General features: G+C 41.5%; 1 protein-coding gene across 1 annotated transcript in view; it reads left to right on the forward strand.

The window, feature by feature from the left end:
* Window positions 1–26,629, forward strand: part of MYO10 (myosin X) — a 163,440-nt gene that overhangs the window by 111,127 nt on the left and 25,684 nt on the right. Inside the window, exons 19-22 of the mRNA XM_071453951.1 lie at window positions 667–747; window positions 22,244–22,368; window positions 22,502–22,616; window positions 25,735–25,841. Of these exons, the coding sequence (XP_071310052.1) occupies window positions 667–747; window positions 22,244–22,368; window positions 22,502–22,616; window positions 25,735–25,841 (428 nt within the window). The remainder of the gene's footprint in view (window positions 1–666; window positions 748–22,243; window positions 22,369–22,501; window positions 22,617–25,734; window positions 25,842–26,629) is intronic.

Here is a 26,629-nt window from a genome sequence, read left to right on the forward strand (position 1 = left end):
GATACAGAATGAGACAAGTTGGAATAAGATACAGAATGATGGCTCAGGCGGGAAAGGGGCGGATGTAATTAAAGTAATAATCATAAAAGGACTGAGGGATTTTGTGATTTTTATCTCCAGGCTGAGGTTAGACTGATAGTCTAATGTGCATTGGATCATTCAGAGTTCTAAAGCTAGGAAAAAACCTGTTGTCTTCAGGGAAGATGGAAAATGAGTGGGTTTGGGGTGATTGAAATGAAAAGAGGAAATCTGAGTTGGTGGATTTTGCCATAGATTTGCCATAGACTTTTGACTTGCTCAAGTTATCTGTTTGGGAATGTGGATCCAAAGTCATAAGTAGTCATTTGAAAGAGCCTTGAAACAACAATTTTGTGTTGTCCTTACGAACAGTTTTCTTCATATCAATGTGTGAGTCTCGTTCATTGTTAAACAGTGATCTCAGTTTTGATCAGAAGAGCCAGTGGAAGAAGGGAACGCACAGGAATTGACCCCATGCCTGTGGAAGCAGGAGCTCCCAGGGTGCAGTAACTTCTGGTGTGCACCACTAGGTGTTGCAGTTAGATGCTGTCTGCAGTGCTGAGCTGCAGCAGCTCTTGTCTGGGGTTATGTTGCTTGTACAAAAAATCCAGCTTGTGAACCACTGTCTTCTCTCTACCTGTGTTTCAGGAATCACTTCATTCTTTAATGGCGACGCTGAGTTCTTCAAACCCTTTCTTTGTTCGGTGCATCAAACCGAATGTGCAGAAGGTAAGATTTTAAATGATGTCCATCTTTTCTGTACGTCTCAGGCCTAATCTTTTGCTGCCTGTTTGGTCCATTTACCACTGTGTGAAGCAGAGGGTAGCATTCTTCACTGATTTTGTAGAAGGCTTTCAAGCAGAAGGCACTAGGAAGGGCTTTTGATTTTTTTTTTTTTTGTTTTGCACGTGGATTATGCACCTCTTTAATAGTCATTGCCCACAACTCTGATAAATGACTGGCTCTAAGGAAGGTTATAAACAGAAGGTAGAAGGCTGCACTTCTTGTGTGACAACTCTGTGAGAACCTTTTTAGGGAGAAAATATCAAAATCACAAAGTTTGTTTTAAGAGACACTATAGGCAGTGATTCAGATATAGAATGAATTCAGTGTATAGAAAAACTGGTGTGAATTACTCTCTTGTCAGACTCTTGGTCTTTAAATTTATGAAAATACCTAGAATTGTACATGCTGGATGTTTTGTTCAATTTCAGATTTTTGTTTTTAAAACAGGCTTGGAGACTAAGGCTTACAATATCAATTTTTCTTTTGAGTTACAAATGATGAAAGGCAGTGTCAAGATTTGCCTAAATATGTTGGAGGGCTCTCTAGAAATGAAGTGGTAATGGTTTGGTAGTCATTGAAATTAATATTGCTAGCCTGATTCTAGTATCCTGGGATTTTTCACATCTGTTTTGGACATAATAGACTGTTATTCATTATATGGTCTGCTTTTGCCAAAAATACAACAGCGAGAGGTGCTAGTAAATCTGATTTATGGTTTTCACATGGCAACTCAGAGATTGGTGACTTTACTATAAATCCATATTTAGATGTTCTATTTTTCTGGGCTGCCTAGTTAATCAGGATGCCAACAAAACAAATGTGTGGATTTCTTTGTAGATTTTAGTGCCACCTGGACAGTGGACATCCTTGACTTTACATGTTTTCATTTGCTGACTGTTCTGCTATTTGTGATGTGCCAAATAGCATACAGATTTTGGGCACCTTAGCAAGAAGAAGCAGCCTGGAAGCAAATAAAAACTTTTTGTGTCTTGAGGTGTTTGGTGCTCTGAGGTGTGAAGTCACCCAAGGCAGCTGAACCCATGTAGATGACAGAGCTCTGGCTGGGATTCGTGAGCTTGCATGTTTAGCAAAGTCCCTGATCACAGAAGGAAGGCAGTTCAGAAAAGCTTGTCTGCTTCCCTGCTCCTGGTTCTGTCTGGAACCCCCATGACCCTTAAATAGAAGGATTTTGGTAACAAACTCTCAGGTTTTCCTTATCTGTCTTTTCATACCTGATAAATAAGTCTCATCTGCACAATAGCAAAGGTACAAGGATTTGCTGTGATTGATGCAAGAACCAGGCATTTGTTGCATTTCCATAGCAAGGAAAACACCGAGTTCCTACTCCTATGTTCCTTATTCTTCCAGTCTTTTCCCACTAAAATGCTTCATCCCTGACAAATTTGGCATGTTGCTCTATCTGTGCATATATTTTACTACCACTAAAACACAGTTCTCACAGAATTAGCAGCTGTGCAAGGAGAAGAAGTTTGAGACAGTCTCTGGGGACCACCTCTATTGCAGGAGTGCATGCAGGAACAGTTTGGGAAATTTCCGTAGACAATCCATTTCAATGTACATGTAAAATCTCACTGAAATCTTATGCAAAAATGGATGTACTTGTTTTCCATTTGCCTTTGTTTGATTGAAAATATAACTTGAAATAATGGCTTTTCTAAATAAGAAATACTTTTTGAAGAACAAGAGTCAAGTGTCACAGAGCTTCTCTTTTGTAGCTGATTCAGTAGAAGACTTGACTGAAAATGAGAAGGAAAGCCGTATATAATGCTTGTCAATGGCGTTCTTCATTCAGGGAAGTGTTACCAAAATGCACCTTTGGGATTCACTGTTGGAAGTTTTGCCTGCGGAATGCTGCCCTCTGTCCCGCACTCCACATTGAACAGACACAGTAATCTTTAGTGCTGACCTTGTGACATTGGTGGTGTCCCTCCTTCTGTAGCAGTGCAAGTACTGGAGCAGGCACAAAACCAGCATTTGGCTGCTGTGTACCTTTGCTGGATTTGTAGGTGCACATCCCATTGAGCAGTTTGCAGTTTATCCTCTTATACAACATGTCACTTCTTTTCAGCTAGACAAAGGAAAATAAGGTGACTCAGTTTGGTGTGAACCAGCATGGCTCAGAGACACAGGAGCTGTGCGTGGACTACCAGGGATCACCTGACTCACTGTGCAGGGCTGGTTAGGAAAAAAACCTGCTTGAAATATTCGAATGAGCTACTGAAGTGGTGTAAACTTGGATCAAAAGAAAGTAAAAGGTCTTCACTGAGCATTTTCCTCTGTGCTTTCCATCTGCAGTCGTGGTGATATGGAATGATAAATGTCACTCGGAAGGTACTTAAGCAGTGCTTGCCAAATAGCTAAGTATGTGGAGGAAAGGAGTGTTTTACTGCTTTTTTGAAATACACAGCATTAAAGGAGAGCTGGACTGGAGAGATTTGTCAAGGAGAGAGCTGAAATTGTGTTACTGGGAGCAAAGCCTCTCCATCTACTTGTTCCTCTCTGGATTGGATACAAATAGGGGATACACCTATTGGTGAACATCCTTTGTAACTGGAGGGGAGGAGCTGGGGGAACTCAAGAAGTGTATTTGAATTCTCTAAGTGAATGAAGTTAAATAGAAGTCAAATTCAAGCCTTTGAAAAGCAGAATGTATAGCAAGCCACTTTCTCTGTTGTTCTAGATACTGAAGCGTATTCATGTTGGTAGCAGATGTGATAATTTACAGTAATTATTTCATTGTTTTAATTTTTCTAAAGTTCAATTTTTAAATATGTTGCAGTGGCAAGCAAAAACAATTCAGCTTAAGCAGTAAACCACTGAACATTTACATATGAAAGCAGGTTCTACACTCATTAGTGCAATTTCCTAAAGGGAGTGCATGGAGTACGTGACCTTTTGTCACAAGACATTTCGGCAGGCAGGCCTCAGACAGAAGGACAGAGGACCCATTAATCTTTGGGAGACCCCAGAACAATCAGGGTATCTGTTTTCACAATTTCCAATCTGTTCTGAACTATCCATAACATGGAAACTTTTCCACTTGGTATGCTTAATGAGTGTTTTCTGCTAATGAAGTGTCTTTCTCCTCAGCTCCCCTTATCTTCATGCAGCTGGCAGAACTATGTATCATTTCATCCCTTCGAACTTTAGCACATCTTTCTCTCTTTCTTGGTTTCATGTTTCTTTTTCTGTCTCCTGTTTTATTTGATAATGATTCCCCCCTCCAATCTTGCCTTTTCTGATTTCTGTCTCCGTTGTGTACCTTAAATTTAAAAAAAAACCACCACCACAAAAAAATCCCAACAACAAAACCAAACCAACAACAACAAAAAAAAAAAAAAAAAGACTGTATTTAAAAGAAGATGCAGCCATTGCTAAAATCATCAGCTGAATGTTCTTCCAGCTTGCTGCTATTAATAAAGTTGCTAAGCCTTGGTGCTCTTCAAGAGACAGATCAGAGTAAATTTAAGATCCAAACTTCCTATTCAAGCTGTTTCAGAAGCAGTTTTCCTGTTGCCCAGAAGCAGCCAGCCTTGTGCAGGTTGGCTCAAGTCCCTTCTCATGTTTCCATTTAGGCTATTTCTTGAAATTACATTGGCATAATCTCCAGTGGCACGGTACTGGTATAATCATAGCGAGTGACCCCCACCTCCAGCATCTGTAGGGCCTCAGCTGTGCTGGTCTCTCAAAACCTCAGTTATTATAGCTTGTTTTTATAATCCACTCTTCTTGAGACTTCAACAGGTTCAGATGTGGCTGTTCTTTCCTGCACATAAATAGGTGCATGCACTTTTCTTTGGTTGCAGATCTAAGACCAGTTCGGTCCTGATAGACAAAATCCTGGCTCAGTTATAGTTCACATGAAGTATTTAATGTAGGCAAAAAATTCACTTTTTAAATTGTTTTTATAGGAAACTTGTGTTGATGTGTGCCACGAGGCAAGAGGATTGCAGGGTGCCTACTCATGTCTGTCTGCTCATTTATTGTCTGTGTCATTCCTCTGTTGAAGTGATGGTCTTGTTACTGTCAAGATAAAAGCTGCCCTTTTTTAGACCTTGTGATCTCTAAAGGGACAATTCTGTTTCTCTTCAGGTTTTTACATTAACTTTTGTTTAATCTTAAAATTTAATTACGTTAGGTAAATAAGTGAGACAAAATTAAACCTGTATTGTAAAGCTACTGCAGGGTAGGGGCTACAGGGAGCAACAGGAAAAATGAAACTGGTAATACCTTAGTAGTTCAAAGGAAGACTGGTAGAAAAAAAGTCTGTAATAAATTCTTAGAGTCCTATCATACTCCATATTCATTCTGGGAAAATTAGTATCAAGGCAATAAGATTGTTAACATTGCTTCTGGGGGCAGAGCCATTTGAGGGGATCAAGGTATGGCTATTGGCACCCGCAGTGTACTTTGAGGCATAGGTCATTAATAATGACCATGAGACACCCTGGAATAGCAAGCAGTTTGTCCTCTAATATGAAATAAGATACAAACCTATTTTGCTTGGCGCCTGAATTAAAGCTGTGTTCTTAAAATAGCTCTGAATCATTACAAATGTAAGTTTAGCATGATACCAGCCTAAACACCAGGTAGAAGTACAGCTCAGGAATGCAGTGCAAAGGAGCAGTGATAGCAGAGCTTGACCCCATCTGCAAGGGTGATTGTGTGCAGGGTGTGGAGCAGGTACAAGCAGTCGGTGAGCTGGTTGTCAAGCTGGAATTGCAGTATTGTTGTATTGAGACATGACTGTATGAATTACTGAGTTTGCCTTCTAGGGAGATTTTTTTTTTTCTTTGCAGAAATATGGATAAGAGTGCAAGTCTAATGGTACTGCATTGGGAAGGGTACTGACATATAACCTTGAAAGATTCAGGCAGAGAAAGTCTGAACTTCAGGGGTATTCTACTGTACCTGAAACAGAAGATTGCTAAGCATCTGGGTAACTTTACTTTCAGAAGTCTTTATTTTAAAAAATTATCCTTAATAAGGTGTTCTAGTTGCAGACTTCTATGCCCATGGAGTTGTACACTAAGCGTTTGCTTTATACAGTAAAAATCAGCAGACTCTGGGTCTCCTTACAGGGGAGCAGATGCCTTTGTGGGTTTTTAAAGATGCTGAGCCCAGCAGTTAAAAGCTAAAAAGTGTTAGGCCCTAAATGGAGGTGTCTCTATGGCTTAGTCAGTTGCTCAGCCCTGAGGTAGCTCTGCTGCAGCATAGCTGCAGTGGTGTCTGGTACTGGGAGCTAGCAGATCATGGGGTAAATTTGATTTGCTGTCTTTAAGGAAAAGGTAATAGATAGCCTGGTCACATTAATAGTTACTCTGTCATACTTTGAAAGTAGAGGAAATAGATAATGTAGCCCAGGTGGAGCTGCTGGGTGTGTGTGGGCTGTCTGTAGAAAGTTAAGGTCTAGCAGTATTCATTTACAGCTGTATAAGCAGCTCATATATTAGAGATCCTTATTGCCTTTTTAAAAAATCTGTCTTTAATCTCAGTTGTTCTCAATAAATACTTGGTTTAAGAAAGCTTTCTGGCTGCCAATTACTGCTGTCATTGCTTCTGGAGGCAGCAGAGCCACAGGCTGTGAGCACAGATTGCTCTTGGTTAGGCAGCTTGGGTCAGACTCAGGGAGCTGCTGCTCAGGCTCATAATTTGGGAGAAGAGCAACTGTTTCCCAAAAACATAACATGTTGGCCTGATCTCACAGGTCAACAATTGCTAACTATTTATCCTCCTTACCCTTTAACTAGCTCATAAGGCTTTATTATTCATAACCAGGAAGGCGCAGTCGGAAGGTGTGGTGTCGTGCCTGGCCAACGCCACTTAATTCAGCTACCTGGATCTTGTTGCCTTGGGTTTTGCAGAATTACATAGCTTCAAATCAAGGCTTGTGGAGTATGTCCCAGCTGCATCATTTTGTGACACATCACTTGAGTAATTAGGTCAGGCGCTAGAGGACTCATTCCTTAGGTAAAAGTGGTAAGGAGAGTGGGTGTGAGGAAAGCAATCGCTCCTGCCTGCGGAGTGCTGGCAGTAATGTAACATGTGAGTCTGAATCCCTGTCTGAAAGAGCAAGGTGTTTCGTGCTATGTGTAAGCCATACCTCACTTCAGTGTCCTCTCTGAAAGATCACTCCCATCACTGCTGTGGTGCAGCCTCTTGTTAATGCTGTCTGAGAGCCACTGGGTTGTCCCTTTGTCCCCATCCCCGAGTATCCCCGCTTGCTGGGCTGAAGTAGGTCATTCCACTCTCTGGACAGTCACCCAGGCAAGGCATGTTCTTCTTCTTCATCAAGGTTTGTTGTTTGCTAAGCAGGGCTGACAAGGCATTCCTTTGCTAAGTGTATTAGGATTTGTCTTTCAGTGACCGTGGTTAAGGGGTTTAAAATTGAGCTGTTTAAGGCTAGGGACAGAGAGCTGATATGGGATGCTGCAGGCGAGGGAGCAGACACTGCTGTAAAGGTTGCACCCAGCTCCAGGCAGAGCAGGCAGACAAGAGTTTTACTTGTTTTGCAGCATGTACCATTTGGTAGGACTGTCCACAAGTGGTAGGAGCAATTTCTGGATCTTGGATAGTAACTGTGGCAGTATGTAAGCAGGATGGAGGGACACATGGGGAGCAATTGCTGCTTCGGGAGGGACTTGGGGGGGGGGGTAGCCCAGATGGCATAAGTATCAATTCTGTGGAAAAATCAAATGCCCAGGGATGGGATATTTTTAATGTGCAACGTTTGGTGTGTAGTTCAGTGTAATATCTAGAAGTGAGAAAGATTTTGACTGCTTCAGCAAATGATCTGCCAGCACCAGAGGATCTTACTGCCTACAGCTGACTTCAGGCACTACAATAATTCTTGCATGTTGTGCCACCTGATGGATTTTTTTTTGTGGCTTATGAATTCCTTCATAATGTGGCTATGTGGCATAGATAGGTAATCGTGGAACTGCAGCTACTGATCCCAAGTCTGAAGTATTTGCTTTTTATAAATACCAGCAAAGAACTTGGCTTTTCTTCCTTCTTGTGCGCTCTACCAAGCATTTGAATTGCAAACATTGTCATGCAAATGTGTGCGTTGAAAAACTGTGTACTTCATCAAGCTCTGGAAGTTTTCTTCTTTAACTATCACAAAAAAAAAGTCCCCCCCATCTCTAAATGGCAATTTACATTCAAATCCTGTTTGCTGTGTTCTCATGGTAACTACTCCGAGGGAACATGCACAGTCCATGATAAATAGACATCTCTAGAGCTCCAAAAGCATCGCTGGGGTACAGAGCATTGTTCTTTAGCAAAAACTTTAAAGTTCGCAAGTCTCTTCCTTGCTAAGCTGTGTCATAGGGCATATTGTGCATTTTATCTCTTAAGGTTTAGGAATTTGTTGGCTGTGAAATATATTTACATTCTTGCTGCCTATAAGGGGAGATTAGCCCTCATGTCCTGTTAGTCAGGAATATCTTCAGTGATTGCTGTAGAGCCAGCCCTCGCTAGGCTTGACTTCCTTTGAGTAGCAGCAGGAATGAATTAAGCAAGTACAGCCAAAGATATCACATGAAAGACTTGAAATACCAGAGCTGAAGAAAGCTCTGTTCTGTGTGTGTCTGTGTGTGTGTGTGTGTGTGTGTGTATGTGCATAGCTGCAAAAAAAACCTGCTAAAGGTTCAGTTTTTCCACAATGGACGAACGCTGAAGGGGGAAAACGTCTTAAAAGGTAAGGGGTTTAATTCATGCAGGTTTTTAAATTTATTTTAATCTTGCATACTTGAAGCTGCAGTGGACTTGTAGAAAAAGTATAGAAAGTACCTGGAGTTTGCCTGAGCAAGCTGTGCTGGAAATGTTTCTGAGCTTGTATTTTCTTTCAAAGAGGGTAAATGCATGCAGAATCAAGTTTATGAGAAAAACACTGAATTTACTGGTCTAATCATATTTTCAAACTCCAGGAGAGCTTTGCTGCCAAGCAGTCTGCTTTAATAAATCACACTTTGTTTGAAAGTTAAAGGGATGATTGTTTGCAGAGCTGGGAAAAAGTCGACAGAAGTAGAGCTGTGCGTGCAGATGGGGGAAGACCTCTGTTGTAGTGATGGGCTGCTTTCTGGAGGAAGATCTTTTCTGTTGATCAGTCCTTAGTGTATATTCAGTAAAACCAGCTATGTGAAGTTAAGGATTACAGTATTCCTGCCATTTATTAAGGCATAAGGCATGTATTTTTTTGCATTGATTGCATGATAAGAAAGTAATACTGGGGACAAGTGTATTTGGGGGGGGGGGGGGGGGGAGTCAAGCAAGGTATCTTCAGAACCCAGAAGTCTCAGTTAATTATGTAATTTTACTGGCAAAGCTTTCATGGGGCACAGTTGAAACAGTAATTTTTTGCCATAGAAATACAGGAAATGGAGTATGCCTGGGGAAAAAAACTTACTGCAGTAGTAATGGAAAGGACAGCATAGCAGTTGGTATATATTGATCTTCTTTGCTGTGTCAACTCTCCTTTCTGCCCCCAGTGAAATAGCCCTCTAATAGAGCAGCTAAAATAGTGCTGGTTGCCTTTGCTTCTGGGATCTGCGCTTGTGCCTTGCTTTCCCACTTAAAGTGCTTGTCTCTGCAAACACTAGAATTCAGCCACAGGGTAGAAAATTAGGATAAAATTGCTTGAGAGAACCTGTTATGAAGGGAATGGGTTTGATCCTGCATCATTGAAGTCTATGGGAGTTTTATTCTGGTCTCAAGAAGTGCAGCCCTAGATTTGCCTTGCAAATCTAGATGGAGGGTACATGATCTGATAAAGTGCCTATGGGACCAGGAAACAGTGTTGCCATAACTTGTAGTTGTTCTTCTCTCACTGATGTTAAAATATGTCCTTTTAAACTCCAAGTGGTAGCAGTGGTGATAGGTCAAAATGTAGCTGGTTTTGTTGTATGCACATTCATGATATGTATTCAGTATTTCTTCTGCTAAATCTTCTTAGTTTCAGAAAAGATAAGATTTATTTTGTTTCTCATTTGTTGGCTTTTTCAAAAAATATATTTACAACCTGTAGCATAAATGAAAGCTTAACAACAGTGGTTATAACATAAAAAACAGATTACTGAAAGTTAGAGAGCTGTCCCAGCTATTCATAGGTCTTTGTCAAAGCTACCCTCAGAACACAAAATATGTGTGAAGAGCAGAAGTTAATGTTGTTTAAGAGTTGAACTTGCATCAGTTACTAAACCTTTTTTTCTTTGACTGTATCTGTCTGTTTACATACATACATATATGTGAGTTTTCTTAATTTATTCTTAACAGGATTCAGAAAAGGCTTCGTGGGGGGAATCTCACTATGATCCATTTGTAAGGACTAAGTACACTTCAGAACATCTGGTGCCACCTCATCAGATGAAACATTAATCACAAGATGCTTACTCAAAGAACATCAAAGTGTTTTATCTTTGTTGTCTTACACTCGGAATTTACCATTTCTGGTGGGTTTAGGCAGTTTATAAACCTCAATAGCAAGGCAGGTCCATTTCCTATCACAGTCCACAGCAGTCAGATTGTGGTTTCAGTTGTATGAAGTGGAATGTAGTAGCTGGAAAGTCTGTGTTTGAGGACATCATCAGAGCTGGAAGGGTGGTCAGTCTAACCTACAGGAAGTTTTTGGCTGACACATAATGAGGTTTTTGAGGTTGCTCTTATTGGTTTGTCTTCTCTCCACATTCTTGATGTGTATTCCCTATTCAGGCAACAGGGAGCTGGGCAGCTGGTGCTGCTTGCAGGAGCTTTGCTGGGGAGGTGATAGCAGCACAGTTCCTCAGGCTTTGTGGGCAGTATTTGTTTTGTTGCTTGGTCTCAAGCACCAGGCAAGTGCACACAGTTCAGGTCTGTGAAGTTGCTGGTTGCCAAGAAGTCCATTGCACCATGTAAATTATCTGGGACACAGCAAGTTTTTTGTTTTGGCAGCCACTTTGGATTGTGGCATACACCCATAATGTAGAGAAGGCAAATTTGTCACCAAACTCATAGTGCTATGTTCTGTCTCCACTGTTCACATGATGTAATCAATCACGGCATTTTTGAAATTCACTCTAGGAATCTCCTAAGTATGTGGTGAGTAGATGCTTTGGAGGGGTCTCCAAACCTTTTTTAGTGAAGCAGATAATGTAGATGGGTTGAGAGAGGACATCCACTTTCAGAAAGCCAGGTAAATGCCAGATCATCTGTGATACTGGCTTTCTCAAAGGAATGGCTGGCCCAGATTCAGCATGATGAAGATGAGTATCCATCTGCAGCTTGCCAAGCACACCATTTGTGTGTACTTCATACTTAGCCAAAAAGAAACAGTGACCAGCCTCATCAGTTAAAAGTAGTATTTCAAAGGGAGAAATGATGATTTTTATTAGAAGTGGTGCAGCGCTTAAATTAGCATCAAGGAAGTTTTTAATGTAGGCACACAATTCACATGTCAAACAAAATTGCTTTTAGGAAAGCTGATTTTATCTTAAGTGTTCCCTTCTGAGTCAAACATTAAGGATTATGTTGGGTTATGTACTAGCCAGCCTAGGAATTTCTCAGGGAAGAAGTGGCTGTTCAGCCATCTAAAATTGCATTTCCCTATGACCCCTGGCATGCACAACACAGCACATCTCAAATCAGCCTGGTTCTTCCAGGACATGCACATCTCATTGGCCTTAATGAGCTCTAAGCACACATGTGAATGCTTTGCTTAAGTTATTACTGGTTTGATGCTGCTTTGGCCAGCATGTAACAGGGCCACAATAGCTCTTGTCACACAGCTGTGAAGGGGAGAGACATTTGTGCGGCTCCCTTGCAGTGCATGCCCAGCCTAAAGTCACAAATCATCTGCACAGAGAAGACAAGACTTGTTACATCCATTGCTTCCAGTCGTGTTCCATGCAGCTGGCCAGGTCCCAGAGAAAGAATGCTGGTAAGGCAGCAGTGAAAATGCTCTTAACCACTCATGGAGTCTCAAGGGTCTGTTTTCACCATGATCAGAAAGTATGGAAGAGGGATAGAGAAAAATCTACTTCTAGGTCAAGAAGAGGCAATATCTTATTTGAATATGACACAACAGATTGTAAGGCCATAAGCAAGAGCAGGAGTTTTCTCCACAAAATCATCTTAAAAATGGATAGAGTCAACCAGAAGTGTGGTTCACATAACTAAGTGAAGATGGAACTAAACCTTACTGAAACAAAGGGCTGTTCACCAGCATCCATGGCTGGAATTCTGCAGGCTTGGAGGAGATGAACAGTAGCATCACAATTAAGTCACTCAGAAGGCAGTTAAATGTTAAATTAGTTAGATCCTGATGTACTGTTACCATTTATTATAATTAATTCTTTCTCTTGCTCCTTAGATATGTATGTGTAGCTAAATCAGTTTATAGTTACCATATTGATGACCATATTGATATTAAGGAGGTTTATTGCTATTCATTTTGGATAACCCTACACCATGCTAATAAAACAAAGTGAATTTACTCTGTAGTTAACTCTTACTTCACAGTTGCATAGGGATTGGAACAAAAAAGTCATATTAATGGTTGTCAGTGCAAAACTGTTGCAATGATGTGACAGTGGTGGGGTTTTTTCTTTCTACTGAATGCAATTAGTATCAATGCAGAAGACACAGGAGCTTCCTGCTGTTCTGGCCCAAGGTGATGTTGACTCACCTGTGTGTGGCCCCTCTGGCAGCACGGAGAGCTGTGATCCACATAGCTCTTCCATCTCATGTTTATATAAAATACAAAGAAATCAGTCAAGGGGCTTTTTGTTTGACTTACACTGGAAATTTCAGAATTATCAGAAATACCTATTTTTATTTTGACATAGTTCTCAGAAACATCAAAGAATTGAAGGAGGAGACTCTCCAGCTCTCAGTGGGAGGATGGGATAAGACTGTTGTGTTATAACAAAGCTGTCCAAGGAGAGCATATTTATTGCCTTTTTCTGTGAAATTAACGTGCACAAGAATGAACAGCTGCCTTCTTTTTCTGGCCCTGCCCTGCAAACACACAGATACACACATTTCACTAGTCTTGTCTCTTGTCTAGTCAGCTGCAGATCTGCAAAGCAAGTCCTGAGTATATAATGTAAAAATTTATAGGAATACAAGAACAGCAGCTCAGAGGATGAAATTGGAAGAAAAATGCCAAAATTAGACTAACACTTTGTGAGATGTACTGAGATATAAGATGCAGTAGTAATTAACACACCAGTTACATGGGGTTGAGCTGGGCCATTCATGTGGACCATCACACAATTCTTGCTGTCAGACAGGTAGACATCTGTGCTGGTCACAGGAATCTCCATCACCTCTGTAAACTTGAATTTCCCCTCTCTAGACTTAAGAATGGTCTTAAATGCAGTGTTACAGGGTTCCAGATACTTAAAGGAGATCTCCAGACCACACACTGCAAGTCTGCTGGATCCCAGCTCTGGAGCAGCCCCCCAGTACCCTGGGCTCCCTCAGGCTGAAGTGAGCCTTTGGAAATGACCCCATTCAGCCAGAGCCATGTGCAGCCCACTGCAGAGGGAGTGCAGAGGGGCTTGTGTGCTGGGCACTGTGGCAAGGGCCAGCTCAGGGAGCTGGGAGGCAGGGATGCTCCAGGAGGGCTGGCTAGCAGAGCCCAGAGGCAGCTGTGAATGGAGCCCTGTGCTGGGCTGGGAATAATCTGCCCTTTCAGTGCTGCCCGACCTCGGGTGTCCTAGCAACACAAAGCTGCTCGGCTGAATATTTCACGTCGTTCCTCATTTGCACATATCAGATATTGGCTGTGATTTAAGCCTGGCTGATTTCCCATTATGGCTTTCGAACAACGGGCTCAGTACTGGAAGGAGAGGAGAAAGGGCTACTCAGGAGAAAATTTTATAAAACCACACAGTTTTTTTTCGGTAGAGGAATGGCTCTGAAACATTTCCTTGCTTGAGAAGGCACGGAGCAGCAAGTCTGAGCATTACGTCAGCCTTGTGCTTTGTAGGCATCTTATATGGAGAGAATGAAGTGCATGCAGGGGCAAAATGCATTGGGAGAAACTGCTGGTGGCCTCAGTATTGCAAAGGGGGCGTGATCAAGTGCTGACTTTTTAATGTTTCTTGAATTTTATTTTAGTTTCTTTAGCTATGAAGTTGCAGGCCCTTGGGGCTTTACAACAAGCAGGAACACTCCGTATTTAAATCAACTAAAGCCAACCGATATTTTTATTATTCTAAATCTTGTAGTTTGCAGAGGTGTGATTCATGATTGTTGTGTCACACAGCTGAGCAGCACAGTTTTGCTCACAAATCACTGAACTGACTTCTGAGATAGCAGGGAATTTTAAGTATTCTCTTTAAAGCAATGCCTCAAAATAGAAGAATATCAAGATGTAAATGGCATTTGGACATGGGATCCTAAAGAGACAGTATGTGATGAGATCTAGAGAAGCAGCAGATGGGTGCCCAAATCTGAAGCTGGAATAAATTCAGATTTGGATTCAGAATCCTCTTCTGCTCTCCTTGTGCTCTACAAGTTGATGTCCCTTGTCCCTCTGTGGAATGCAATGTTAGTGCCCCCCACTCACGAGCTGGAAGTGAGGTTCTTCTACCTTGTCCTTTTCACTTAACCTGCACTAAAGAAGAGGAGGCAAAAACCCTCTATCCTCTCTTCCTTTGTGTGCAGCTGTAGTCTGAGAAGAGGTTGCTCAGTTTTGTGTCACCAGGGAGAGCAAAGAAAATTGTGATAACATGGATCAAAGTTATCTGCAATACCATTTGAGGATGTCCTGCTGAAGGGATCCTGTGTTAGCATATCAGTGAGATCTGGCTTCTTGGAGGCTTTCAAGGGTGAGATTACTTGTAGTAACAGTGCACCAGGTACTAGAAACACACAGGATTAGGTTCTTACACAGATTGCTACAAGATTTTACAGCTGTGTCAGGCTTTAGCTGTGCAAGAGGAAATTAAAGATGTTCTCTCAAGTATTTCCATCTTAGTTTCCTATTCCCTGATGAAACTTTGGATCTTTTAGGAATAAATGCTTGATACCAAGCACCACTGTCTGAAGTAATCATGTTAGAGGGACCATGGTAAAACATGTTTTTAAGCATTTAGTAATGCATTTATATGCCTAGCCTGCCAGTAAATTGTCAAATAACAAAAAAAAATCTTGTAAGCTATTGATAAAAGGTCTGTCATGGAGGAGTGACATTACAGTGGAAAAATGAAAACAAAAAAAAAAAAAAACCCCAAAAGAAAAAGAAGGGTGAGGTCTCAGTCTATGTAAGTTATTAGATGACATGGAGGGTCAGGGTTTCTCCCTGCAGCTGCTCTGTGTGCAGCCTCAGCAGATGTGGAGTGGTGTGTGCACAAATCTTCTTAACCCATAAAGAACAATGGAGATGTTGGTGTTGGTTGTCTTGACATGGGGGTGGTAAGGAAGGATAGCTGTCCCTGCAATTAGTCCCTCACAGCATGTTTCTTCATGGTAGGTCTGTGGCTCAGGCAGCCTGATTGATTTTCTTCAGAAGCCTGCTGCTTACTCACAATGTGGGGAGAATGAGGCCAGATTGGGGTTTAGTCTGCAGGGACTGGAGGCTTTAGTAAGGACGACCTCAGATGAAATGGCAGCAGATTACACACAGGTGGAAAGGAGGGTCCATGAAAAGTTCCAGCTGGGGTCTGTGCTGTGAGTCACACCTTCTGTCAGTGTGCTGAGACCCTGCCAGCAAGGCTTCAAACCTTAAATCCCTGTTTCCCAAATGCTTTTAATTGCCTGTCTCACATGGATGGTCCTGTAGTTCTGGGACAAACAGCCCATGGGACTTGCTGTGAATTTCAATGGAGGCCCTGAATAATGTATTCAAACAACAAGGGTTCACTTCAGCTGAAAGTTTAGGCAGTCACTTACAGAGCTCTAAATATGCCCTTAGAAAACTTTGGTATCTCCAGCATTTAAGCCTGTGCCTTTAACAATCCATTTCTATTCCATGAAATTGTAACCAGTGTGTAAGAAATAAGTCATTCTGAGTAGCTAGCATTCCTCTGGGCCCATATGAGAGAGGTAACAAATCCTGACTTCCTTCAGAAGAATTTATGGATACCTTTAAAAAGGAAGGTTCACAAAGAGGCTGAGTATATTTACTCAGGGACAGCTTTTAGTCCATACAAACCAAACAGGAAGATTGAAATGCAAGAGTACAGGGACAATAACTAATAAAAGGTATATTAAATAGCCCTGCAATTGTGATTTTATTGTTGTTGATGAAAGCATTGAAATCTCAGCAAGCCAGTCAGAATCATTTGACCATGTTTTCCCCAACAAAGAAGCTACTTCCAGCTCTTCTCTTTGCTGAATATGGTTAAGCAGGACCTGAAAAATGACCACAGCATCTTTGTGGATGGATCTAATTCAACAGTGTCTTGACAAGCTGAGATTTTTAAACACTAGTGCAAGTAGTCAGTGTAGTAATGTACTGCCTCGCAGCTCTTAAATGGACTGCAGTCTTAAAAATGTCCTTGGGATGCCCTTGATTGTAAAGTAAGCTGGGTGACAGGCTGAATATAAATACAAAAGCATTTTCACATTCATTTATTGAGGCTGCTGCTTTGACTGTTTTGGTAGAGTAGAAGACCTCTAAAATTACGGTGTTCCTTCTATGCAGTACTATTTTTAGCACAGGAAACTCTAACCTGTGGCATGAGAGTGGCTAATTTTGCAGTCTGTCTCTTATCTGAAATACTCAGGGCTGCAAGATGAGTGATGCAGGTCAGATGCAGTAGTAGGAGTTGAAGTGATCAGCTAATGGTGTAAATGATTGCTGCTGGTAAATGCAGTGCTTTCAGGTTCAGACCTGCAGAGACTGTAAAAAGAGCCAGCATGTCATTACTGAGCTTGCAGTGAAATCTGGCATGGAGTTTCCAGCGGAACTTTTTTGAGGCACCAGGATTGTTGCAATATACCCATGTTCTTTTTCTAGCAAGTTACCACCAGCAGTGTTAATAATTTTTAAAGGCTATTCATGGATTTTTGGGGTGGGTGTACAGAAAAAGGCCAGGAGACATGTGAAACACTTACTGTTGTTTCAGGTTTATTGAAATATTCCTTGACTTGCCAGTGTCATACAATAGAAATCTCAAATAAATAATAGCTGTGGCAAGTTCTTTGTTTTTATTGTCCTGTATTTTTATGGTGTTTATCTGGACACCAGTACTCTGGGACAGGAAGGGAATGCCTTCCAAAACAAAGCAGGCATCAAAGTTGTGTGTGTTTCAACCCAAACCTGCTCCAGTTTTTCCATGCTGGCTACATGCTAGAGAAAAATGTAGAGGGTTTCTTCCTTTGAAATAGGCTTTTAGGTGAGTGGGGCTTGATCCTCCTCGGGCAGCATATGCACAGGTTTTAATGCTCCTTGCTTTATGTGCTGGAAGCACATAATTCTGAGGTTGAAAATCTGTTGAATGAACTGTTGTCACCAAAGCTGATGGTGCAAATGACTAAAGAAATGATGGCTCAAAAAGCAGGGGCTGAAATGGTTTGTTGGAGGTAGGGGGATGACCTGCACACAGCTGTGCAGCTGCAGTCTCCAGGTTTGACAGGCCTTTTCCCTGCCTGCTCTGGTGTCATGGAGCATTTCCCTATTGCAGGCAAGGGCATTTCCCTTTCACTTCTTTCAGGTTACTGGCAAGAATCCTTGACACCAGGAAAGGCTGCCAAGCAGTACATTTGGATGAGAATCACTGAGCATAATTTGGTTAAAAAAGGCAAGCAATGGGCATGCAGAATTCTTCATATTAGTTCAGCTAGATTATAAATATTAGAAATTAAATTAGTCATGTTTTTCAAACTTGTCTGTGAGGAAAGCCTGGCGCTTTTCTTTTGACTCATGGAGCTGTTGACTGAAATCAGAAGACCCTGGGGACCATTTCAGAAACATCTTGCTTAGTAAGTCTTGCTATTTCTGACAAAATATACACATTTGTATGTGAAAACTAGCTCCAAACCCCCTCTAAAGCAGAGAAAGACTGGCCTCTTCTTAATTTCTGGTGGTTTTCTCCAGAGTAAAACTGCCAGGATTTCATTTTAGGAGTGAAAGAGGAGATTTAAAGAAACTAAGACATTGAAAAAAGTTACTAGTGTTTAAACTTTAAAAATTACTTTTTTACATCTGTTCCATCTTTTCTTTCTCTGCATGTATCTTCCATGAAAGACTTTTCTAAGCCAGAGAAATCAATAATTTTAAGGCAAAGTAGCAAAGTACTTTAATTTTAATTTTAAGTAGCAAAGCTGACATAGTTCTGCTCAAGTTCTTACAGGGAAATCCAGCTTCTGCCTGAAATCACAATTAGAAGCAGCCATTAGGACAGACATTTAACACCCATGCATAATTTTAATAATAAAATAGTTCTTCAGATTACAGCTTGACTGAGCTTTAAGAAATAACTTTTTCTTCCCCTTTCTTTGGATAGTACCTTTAGTGAAGAGCCCAAGGTCTGAACAACACAGAGAACACAACACTTTTTCATTCTGTGCATCATTTGCACAGAAATCAATCATCTGCTGAAACACAGAGCATACCTGATTTAATTTTAAGTAGCAAAGCTGACATAGTTCTGCTCAAGTTCTTACAGGGAAATCCAGAAACAAGGGGGTGGGATTTTTTCCTTCTCTCCTCTCACCCCTATCCCTCTTGCCAATCTCACTGTGAACTCCCTCCTGCCTGCCTAAAGCCTGTGAGGGTGCTGTAATTTGTCATTTTTGTGCCTGTTCTCTGGTGAGGCAGCCAGGAGTTCAGGGAGGAAGAAGGATTTACACAGGGTGAAGTCAGGTATGCTCTGTGTTTCAGCAGATGATTGATTTCTGTGCAAATGATGCACAGAATGAAAAAGTGTTGTGTTCTCTGTGTTGTTCAGACCTTGGGCTCTTCACTAAAGGTACTATCCAAAGAAAGGGGAAGAAAAAGTTATTTCTTAAAGCTCAGTCAAGCTGTAATCTGAAGAACTATTTTATTATTAAAATTATGCATGGGTGTTAAATGTCTGTCCTAATGGCTGCTTCTAATTGTGATTTCAGGCAGAAGCTCTGCCCTTTTGGAGACTCACTGTAGATCAGAGCAAGCATTTAGCAGCTTAAGGAACCAAAGTCTCGCCAGTTGAGACTCCAGGTCATGCTCAAGTCTTGGCTTTGGTGCTGTCTGGTGCAAATGCAGTGGAGACTTTTGGATCCAGGAAATAATGAATTACAAGTTGTGTCTGCAACACAATAAAAAAAGCACCCTTATCATGTGGAACAGACGTGGCTTGTAGTTATTAATTTCACATTGATATTGCTCAGTGGCTTAACATGGCTTGACTGATGTGATTGTAGCTGTTATTCAGTGATTTTGTGTGCTGGAGTGGTTCAGCACTGCCATTCCATGATAAAAGTGGATAAATTTTCTATTGAAAATTTAGTTGATTGTATCTCAGAGAAAATTTTGAAAGCTATCTGGTGACTTTCTTTTCTGTTGCCTTCTCTTTTGTAAATTTGATCTTACTTTGCAGGAGTCTTAGTTTTAGGAATGACTTCAATTTTTTACTGTGGAAGCTGTCTATCTGAAGTTTTCCTAGTGAATACAATTGCTTCCCAAGTGTTCATTTGGGAACCAAGTCAAGCTTTAACAGCAGTACTGGTAGAAATTCAGCAGACCCCAGAGCTAGGTCCTGTCCTGTATTACTTTGGTGTCAACTGGAAAGTTAGCTTGCTTACCATGGGAGGTCTGAAGGAGCACCAGGAAAGAGGGAAAGGTGATCATCAGCTGCACAGGTAACCTTTTGCATGGAGATTTGATACTATGGCAGGTTTAACTCATTGCTGCACCACGCAGTGTTCAAGTGGAGATGGTTGTCACTTTGAGAAGTGTCTGCAGTTCAGTAGCGGGATATGTGCAGTTTTGCACTCTAGTTCAATAAAGGCACATGCAATTGATTTCTTTAATTGTGAGGAGTCCTGCTAGAAGTTGTGCTTGAGGTTAACCCTGCTATTGGAGGGGCAGGGGGAGAATCTTTTAGTATTTCATATTGAAAAGCATAAGAGATAAGTCCAGCACATCTCTTATCACCAAGCCTCTGTTTTCTCAAAGCAGCCATACTTGTTGCAGATGTAATTCCAATGATATGCCAGGAGGATTTGACCCTTCAATTTAATGTCTCATGTGTCTGTGAGTAATTAAAAATAGTGAGTAATGTAAAGTGATGGAGTAGGCATTTAAAGTGGTTGATTCAAGTTGCAATGGTCTCCATGTTGCCTTGTGTTGACAGCATGCTAACATCTCTTGCAATGTTTAATGCTTTTTTTAAAAACTGCAGGTGTTTGAAGTTAGAAATCTGTGTGACATTTCCACCTTCTGGTGACTGGGCAGAGCTGTTTCAAATTTCTGTAGTTGTAGGGAAAATGTTACCAAAATGTTTCTTCTTCCTCTGTGACTCAAGTCTTTTTTTTTTAAACAGTTACATGAGCTTTCAAGCCAGGTGTGGTGCTGACTTTTGGCTTCTTAAGTGCCTGGAGGTGGCAATAAAAGGGTTAGGTGATACGTCAGCCATCTGTCTCTCGAAGCAGGAGCTGCTCCCTTGCAGAGGGAGAGGCTGCCTAGTGAGAGAGACATCTGTCATGTCACCAGCATTTTGCCTGGCTGTGGTGTATCCCCACTCCCACCCATGTATCTTCCTCCCCACCTCAGCACACCGAAATACTGTTGTATTTGCAAGTCTTGAGAAAAACATCACCTTTCGTGCCAGCAAGTTTGGGTGGGGTAAAAGGACTAAAAGTAGTTTCAGTGTTAAAGAAAAAGAAAAAAAAAGAGCTGTGTCTGCTTGTGGCAAGCATCAGCCTTGAGTTAGTTACACAAGGTGAGAAGTGAAAGCTTTTCCTTGTGATTTCTTTGTGTACATCTGTATCCATTCCCTGCCTTTCCCATTGGGCATCATCAGCCACCTGCACCGAAAGAGGCAGGCATGGGCATGCAAAGGGCAGCTTCACCAGCCTGGTTCCCTGCCACTTGGATGCCATACAGTGGGCACATCCAGGAATCCCTGCTGGCAGCACCAGCCACGACAATGTCGATACCCTCACTGAAAGCATTCATGCTGAGTGTTCACTGAAATACAGAGATTTCACTCACTGTGGCAAAAATCCACATGAAACACGTTGTTGAGGGAGATGGGTTTGTTCGCATCTTTCACAGAGAAGTTTTCTCCCACTGGTGCCACCACTAGCACACAGTGTTTTGTTTCACTGATGATGGAAAATGTTATACTGGATAGTTAAAATGAGCTTTTGAGTCCGTCCGACAGTTTCCCAGGGCTTGATCTTGCTGTCACTTTTGTCAGCTGAAGAACTCCATATCTTTATGTGAACTGTTGGCTGTATCTGTGAAATCCCACCTCCTGAACTTGCAAAATACTGAACACTGTGCTCCAGCTCTGCAAATGGCTGCAGAGGAGGGTCAGCTGATGGGTTAAAGTGGATGATGATAATTCATGCTGATGAATTAAATGGTCTGTTTACGTGTGGTGGTGTTTCCGTGTGGGGGTTGCCCCTGTTTTGCCAGGCAGCAATTACTGCTGTCTTGAGCAGCTTTGCATTGCTCTGTCTGGGGTACCTCAAACCTTGGTGAAAATACAGGTGACTTGGGGGTTCTCAGATGGGCTGAGGGCATTCCTGAGGCTCCCAATGGCAGAACCATGCTGATCAGTATTCACAGGATTGCATAACTGAGTGGCTGTGGGGTTATCTGTTTTCTGAATGGAAAACAATGCTGAAAGAACTGCAGGCAAACTAAGGGAAACTTACTTCAGATGAGCAGGGGGGACCTATTTACACAAGAGAATATTTCTACTGTTCAGAATAGCAATAAAGAGAAACTCTTTTAAATAGAGCTCATTTAAGATTTGAGGCACCACTGACAAACTTTCCTCCCTATCCATAGCAGATAATTGTCAATACACTAAAAATTGAATATTTTCTGTCCTTCTGGTTTTGTTTTTTATTACATCCATATGGCTTCTATTTGTGTATCTTCAGCATTTGGAATCCTGTACAGGGACTTTAAATTCAATTGCTGAAGATGCAAAATAATCAAGCTTATAGCTGTTGACCTGTTAACTGCCTGTGCTTCTTTCTGTTGTTTCTGCCTGCACAGCAATAGCCTACAAATACACATGAAATGGAAAGAGTTGATGAGTTAAATGGCTGTAAATGTCCTGTCTGTGGAAATTGTATTTTGTAATTACCCCATGATTTCCATTCTGTAGATATTTTTATATGCTCAGGACTGCTAATATCCTTGAAGACATTGTGTAGCCAGGTATTAGGCTTTGTGCATTTCAGATTCATACAATTTGCCCTTCTTTATTTCCCCTGACATCTCTAAGCATTGCTATTAAAATTGTTGTTTTGAACCTGCTCATTGCAGATGCCAGACCAGTTTGATCAGACAGTGGTGCTTAACCAGCTGCGCTATTCTGGGATGTTGGAGACGGTCAGGATCCGGAGGGCTGGTTTCCCAGTCCGGAGGCCCTTCCAAGACTTTTATAAAAGGTAAACATGCTGACTCGTGGACTTCAAGTGTAAGTCAATATTCCCACGTTGAGGAATAAAAGTAAAAATAATCATATGGCAGAAATAGAAGTTAATCTCTCAAATGAAGCAATAAATACTTTTTGGTTGCCAGGTATAAAGTCCTGATGAGAAACTTAACTCTCCCTGAAGATTTAAATGAGAAATGTGCCGTCTTACTTCGTCTGTATGACAACACAAGCACTGAATGGCAGCTTGGAAAAAATAAGGTAAAATGACCTGACTGTGCATACTGTGGTGCTGGTGCATATACAAAGATGAGGGAACAGGTTTTAGACTGCACAGCTGCAGAGATGTAGTTCTAATGGTAATTACTTCTGGCCTTTAAAGAAGCTGCACATGCCTGTTGGTGCTCTTGAAACTCTTAAAGCAACAATTAATGGTTGTGCTGAGGAATTTGCTGTCTAAGGCACTTAGAAACTGACTGGTGATTTCAGTCACAGAGAAAGAGTCCACCTGAATTTTCTGTCACTGCTCACAAGTGGTAGCACTGGTGAGGATCAGAACTTAAAATGTGGTGTTTGGGTTTTTTTTTTTATTTTTTAGAAGTATGGAACATGTGGGGAAACACTTTTGTTCTGCAGGGAGCTCCACTCATACTAGTAAACTGACTTAACCAATATGTCTTCAGTGGCAGAAATCAGGGGGAAGAATTTTAGCCAGTGTTCACATGGCAGAATTGAGCTCTGAATGTGTTTGCCATCCTAGTCTGAGCTCCAAGTGTGTTTGCCATCCTAGTCCAAGAGTCTTTTCCAGAGGTACATTAGACCTTGATGTGTGTTCTACCAGAGAACTTGACCTTCACCCACATTATTTTTCTTTAAAGAAAAAAAATCAAATTATTTTAGAGTAAATTAAAGAATTAAATTTTAATTTGAGAAATAAAACAATCCAGGTGTTTTTACATGCTCATTTTGCAAGTTTGATTGTAGACAACAGCTTGTGATTTGTGCTCTTAGATTTCAGCAAATCATACGAAAGCATTGCAGACTTGGGAGAAGATTCCCCATTTCAGGATTTGAGTTCTCCTAAATATTAAAAACTTTTTTAAAACACTTTTTAGTACCATAAGGTAGCAAATATATTTTGTAAAATCTGACTTCTGTAGGAAATGCTCTTCCTCTTCTCCCCACAACTGGATGGTTTGGAAGAGTTTCTTCTCTTGCTCTGTATGCTTAAGGACTCTTAGACTTGCATTGGGAAAGTTGTTTTAATCATCTTACAGTTGCTGTAAGAAAGAAGAAAGAATCTGAAATATTCTGATGGCAATTGATGTCATCTCCCGTCCCATTTTTGTAGCTAGTGGCTCACAAACAGCACAGTGGTAGCATTGGGCTGCAGAACTGGGCTGTGCATCCCAGTCTATTTCAGATGTAGCATATGAACAGTGTTTATGCATGGACCCTGGAGAGTGCTTTGGGATCTTAGGGACACATGTTTATCAGAAATAGTTTTTTATCAACTGCTCCTCAGGACCTCGGCAGGAGCCAGAGCTCTTTTGTAACTTCCCTTACTGTGGCCTGGGCTCATCCTCCCCCAGGAGCTGCCTGCACACTGGTGAGACTGCATAAACAGAAGAGCACAAGAGGACACTGCTTTCAGACTGAACATGGGATGAGGCACTATCCTGCCCCTATATTATTTTAGAGGGATAATAATGGCATTGCAATGATTTGGCTTCAGTGTGATTTTTTTCCTTGTCTTTTACATCTCAAGCTGCTATGCACCTGGTCAGGAAAAGGCATAAGTCTGAGCTTAACATCTGCTTACCAACCATTTTTTGTTCCAGAAGTAGCTAAATGCTTTTCTGAAGAATTTGTTGTGTTTTTGAAAACCTGTGTGTAAAGCAAAGAAAGATTGCCCACTGAGTGAAAGAAAAGGCTTTTTCCCTGAGGGAAAACTTGATCTAGAAAGAGCTGCCAGTGCAGCTCTGACATTGGGACTTTGAGACTTTGTGTGGGACTTTTTCTGTTCCTGTTTCTTGGGTAACTTGTACTAGAAAGTCCCTTTCTAGCTTTGTTCAAAACTCACAACTGTGCCTGTCCTCGAAAGTGCTGCTTTGGCTTTGATAATGGGCTTTTTTTCCACATAAACACAGAGGAAAAACCAGCTTCTTTTGCATGTGAACACCCCCAAAAGGGTTTGGTTTTGGTGTTTTTCTTGGGGAAGTGGGCAGGGGGGAGAATGTGAGATTTTTTGGTTGTGTTTTGGGGTTTTTTTCACATCAAGAAAAAACAGCCAGCACTTCGAAGATGCGTTCCTGCTTTTATGTGTCTTTGCAGCCCTCCTCCCTTAGCAGAGCCCACCCTGTCCATGAGCTTTCCTCATCCCCACGCTGTGGTGTGCAGCCTGGCTCTCGTCCCACATTATCAAAGTGTCACGGAACTGGCTATTTCCAGCTGCCCATGTGTGAGGCAGCAGCATGCCAGGCTGTTGTCACCCATAGCTGACACCAGCATACTTGGCCTTTAAAAAAGAAGAGTTGAGAAGAGCTGGAAAAAGCGCTGACAGCAGATAGCTCACCACTATGTGAGCGTGTGGTAAAGAGCAGATGTCAAGGCAGGTGGAAGAGGGAAGCCACCTCCCCCATGCCCCTGCTTGACTGGAGAAGCAGTTTTACTCATTTAAGGCAAAATAGGCTGTGTTAGCTCAGTTTATGTCAATGCATGTGCTAAAGCTCCTCTGAGAGGCACTAGACAGTGCAGGTGAACGGTCCAGGTTAGTGCTTGGAAGAGAGCCTGGGAAGCATTCTGTCTGTGGGAGGGTGGCCAGCTCTGGTGGGGGGTCTGGCCCCATCTGCTCTCTCCATGTAATATCAGGAAAACGCAGTCAAGCCCGCATGAGCATGAAGGCACTCCCACTTCTGCCTACTTCTGCAGTCCTGTAGGAATGTCTTTGGAAGCTGCAAGCCTGGTAAAGGGTTGTGGAGCCTGATGTCCCTGTGAAAAATGTAAATTATCAGGGTGGTATTTCTGCCCCTCTGATTAGAAAGTTCATGCTAAGCCCTGCAGCTTTTTTGGCCTGTGTTACTCTGGTGGGAAAGGCTGTTTAACGAATCCAGTAATTGCGTTACATTTGGAAAAACCCTGCTCCTAATTAAAAGTTACATTAGAGTAATCTGACCCTTCCCATTGAAATCCAAAGTTAAAGGAACATCTGCAGGTGTTTTCTTTTAAGAGGACTACATTTTGTTTTTCTTTTTTCTGCTGAGGAAATAGTACATTTTTCTCTGAATTCAAAGCTGAGGCTTGCTGCTTAGACTGATCTGGCCCTCCCTTAAATATGATGCTGACCAAAATTTGTTAAGTCAGAATTTTTCTTCTGTAGGTGTTTCTGCGGGAGTCCTTAGAGCACAAGTTGGAGAAGCAGCGGGAAGCAGAAGTCACCAAGGCAGCGATGATCATCCGAGCACACATCTTAGGTTATGCAGCCCGGTGAGTGACAACATGAGAATATTAATAGTAAGGATTGGAAATAAATAGATGAGTTGTCAAGAAGTTAAATCCTTCTGACACAATTCTCAACTTTTCATGGGGGCCAGGCATTCAAATCCTGTAAGTGGCTTTTGAAAACAGCAGCTAAAAATATTCATGAATAATGCAAAGTTTGAATTGTTTTAATATAATGAATAGGACAATGCAGAAATTTGGAAGTCAGCCAGTATCCATCTGATTGTATTATGGCATTAGAGCCATGGTAGGAACTCTAGGTGGATGGCACCTGGTGGGGCTGCCCCAAGTCACCAGCTGAGATCCTGATTTATCTTTGCTTCTTCATGGAAGAAAACAGAAGGAAAATAAAACTAATCCATTAGGTTCTTGGAGATGAAGAATCTGTGGTTTTGATTAATGTTTGACTTGATTACCTGGCTTCATGCATTATGTGTTAGGTAGAGTTGTTCATCCCATCTATTTATTTCTCTGCTTTTTCTATAAGTCAGTTGAGGATAGTTTAAGGAAGCTTGTTTGCATAATGAGGTAATTTCTTTTCATGTGCTTATTAGTCCTGTTCTTATATTCTGACCAGTATGTTACTTAAAAACAATATCCCTTTTTTAATGCCAGCTATTTTGCTAGGCATGGTCTTTCTTTTCAGAGATGTGGGATGGCTATATATATTCCTTCTCTGCATGTGTGCACACACACAGAACCGTCTTTTGGCAGCTCCTTGGCAGGGGCACAAGAACATGTAAGACATGTGCATTTCCTTAATGAAGACACAC

The sequence above is a fragment of the Agelaius tricolor genome, unplaced genomic scaffold (assembly GCF_023055355.1).
Source record: "Agelaius tricolor isolate 1412-34295 unplaced genomic scaffold, bAgeTri1.0.p SCAF_2, whole genome shotgun sequence".
NCBI classification, from domain to species: Eukaryota; Metazoa; Chordata; class Aves; order Passeriformes; family Icteridae; genus Agelaius; species Agelaius tricolor.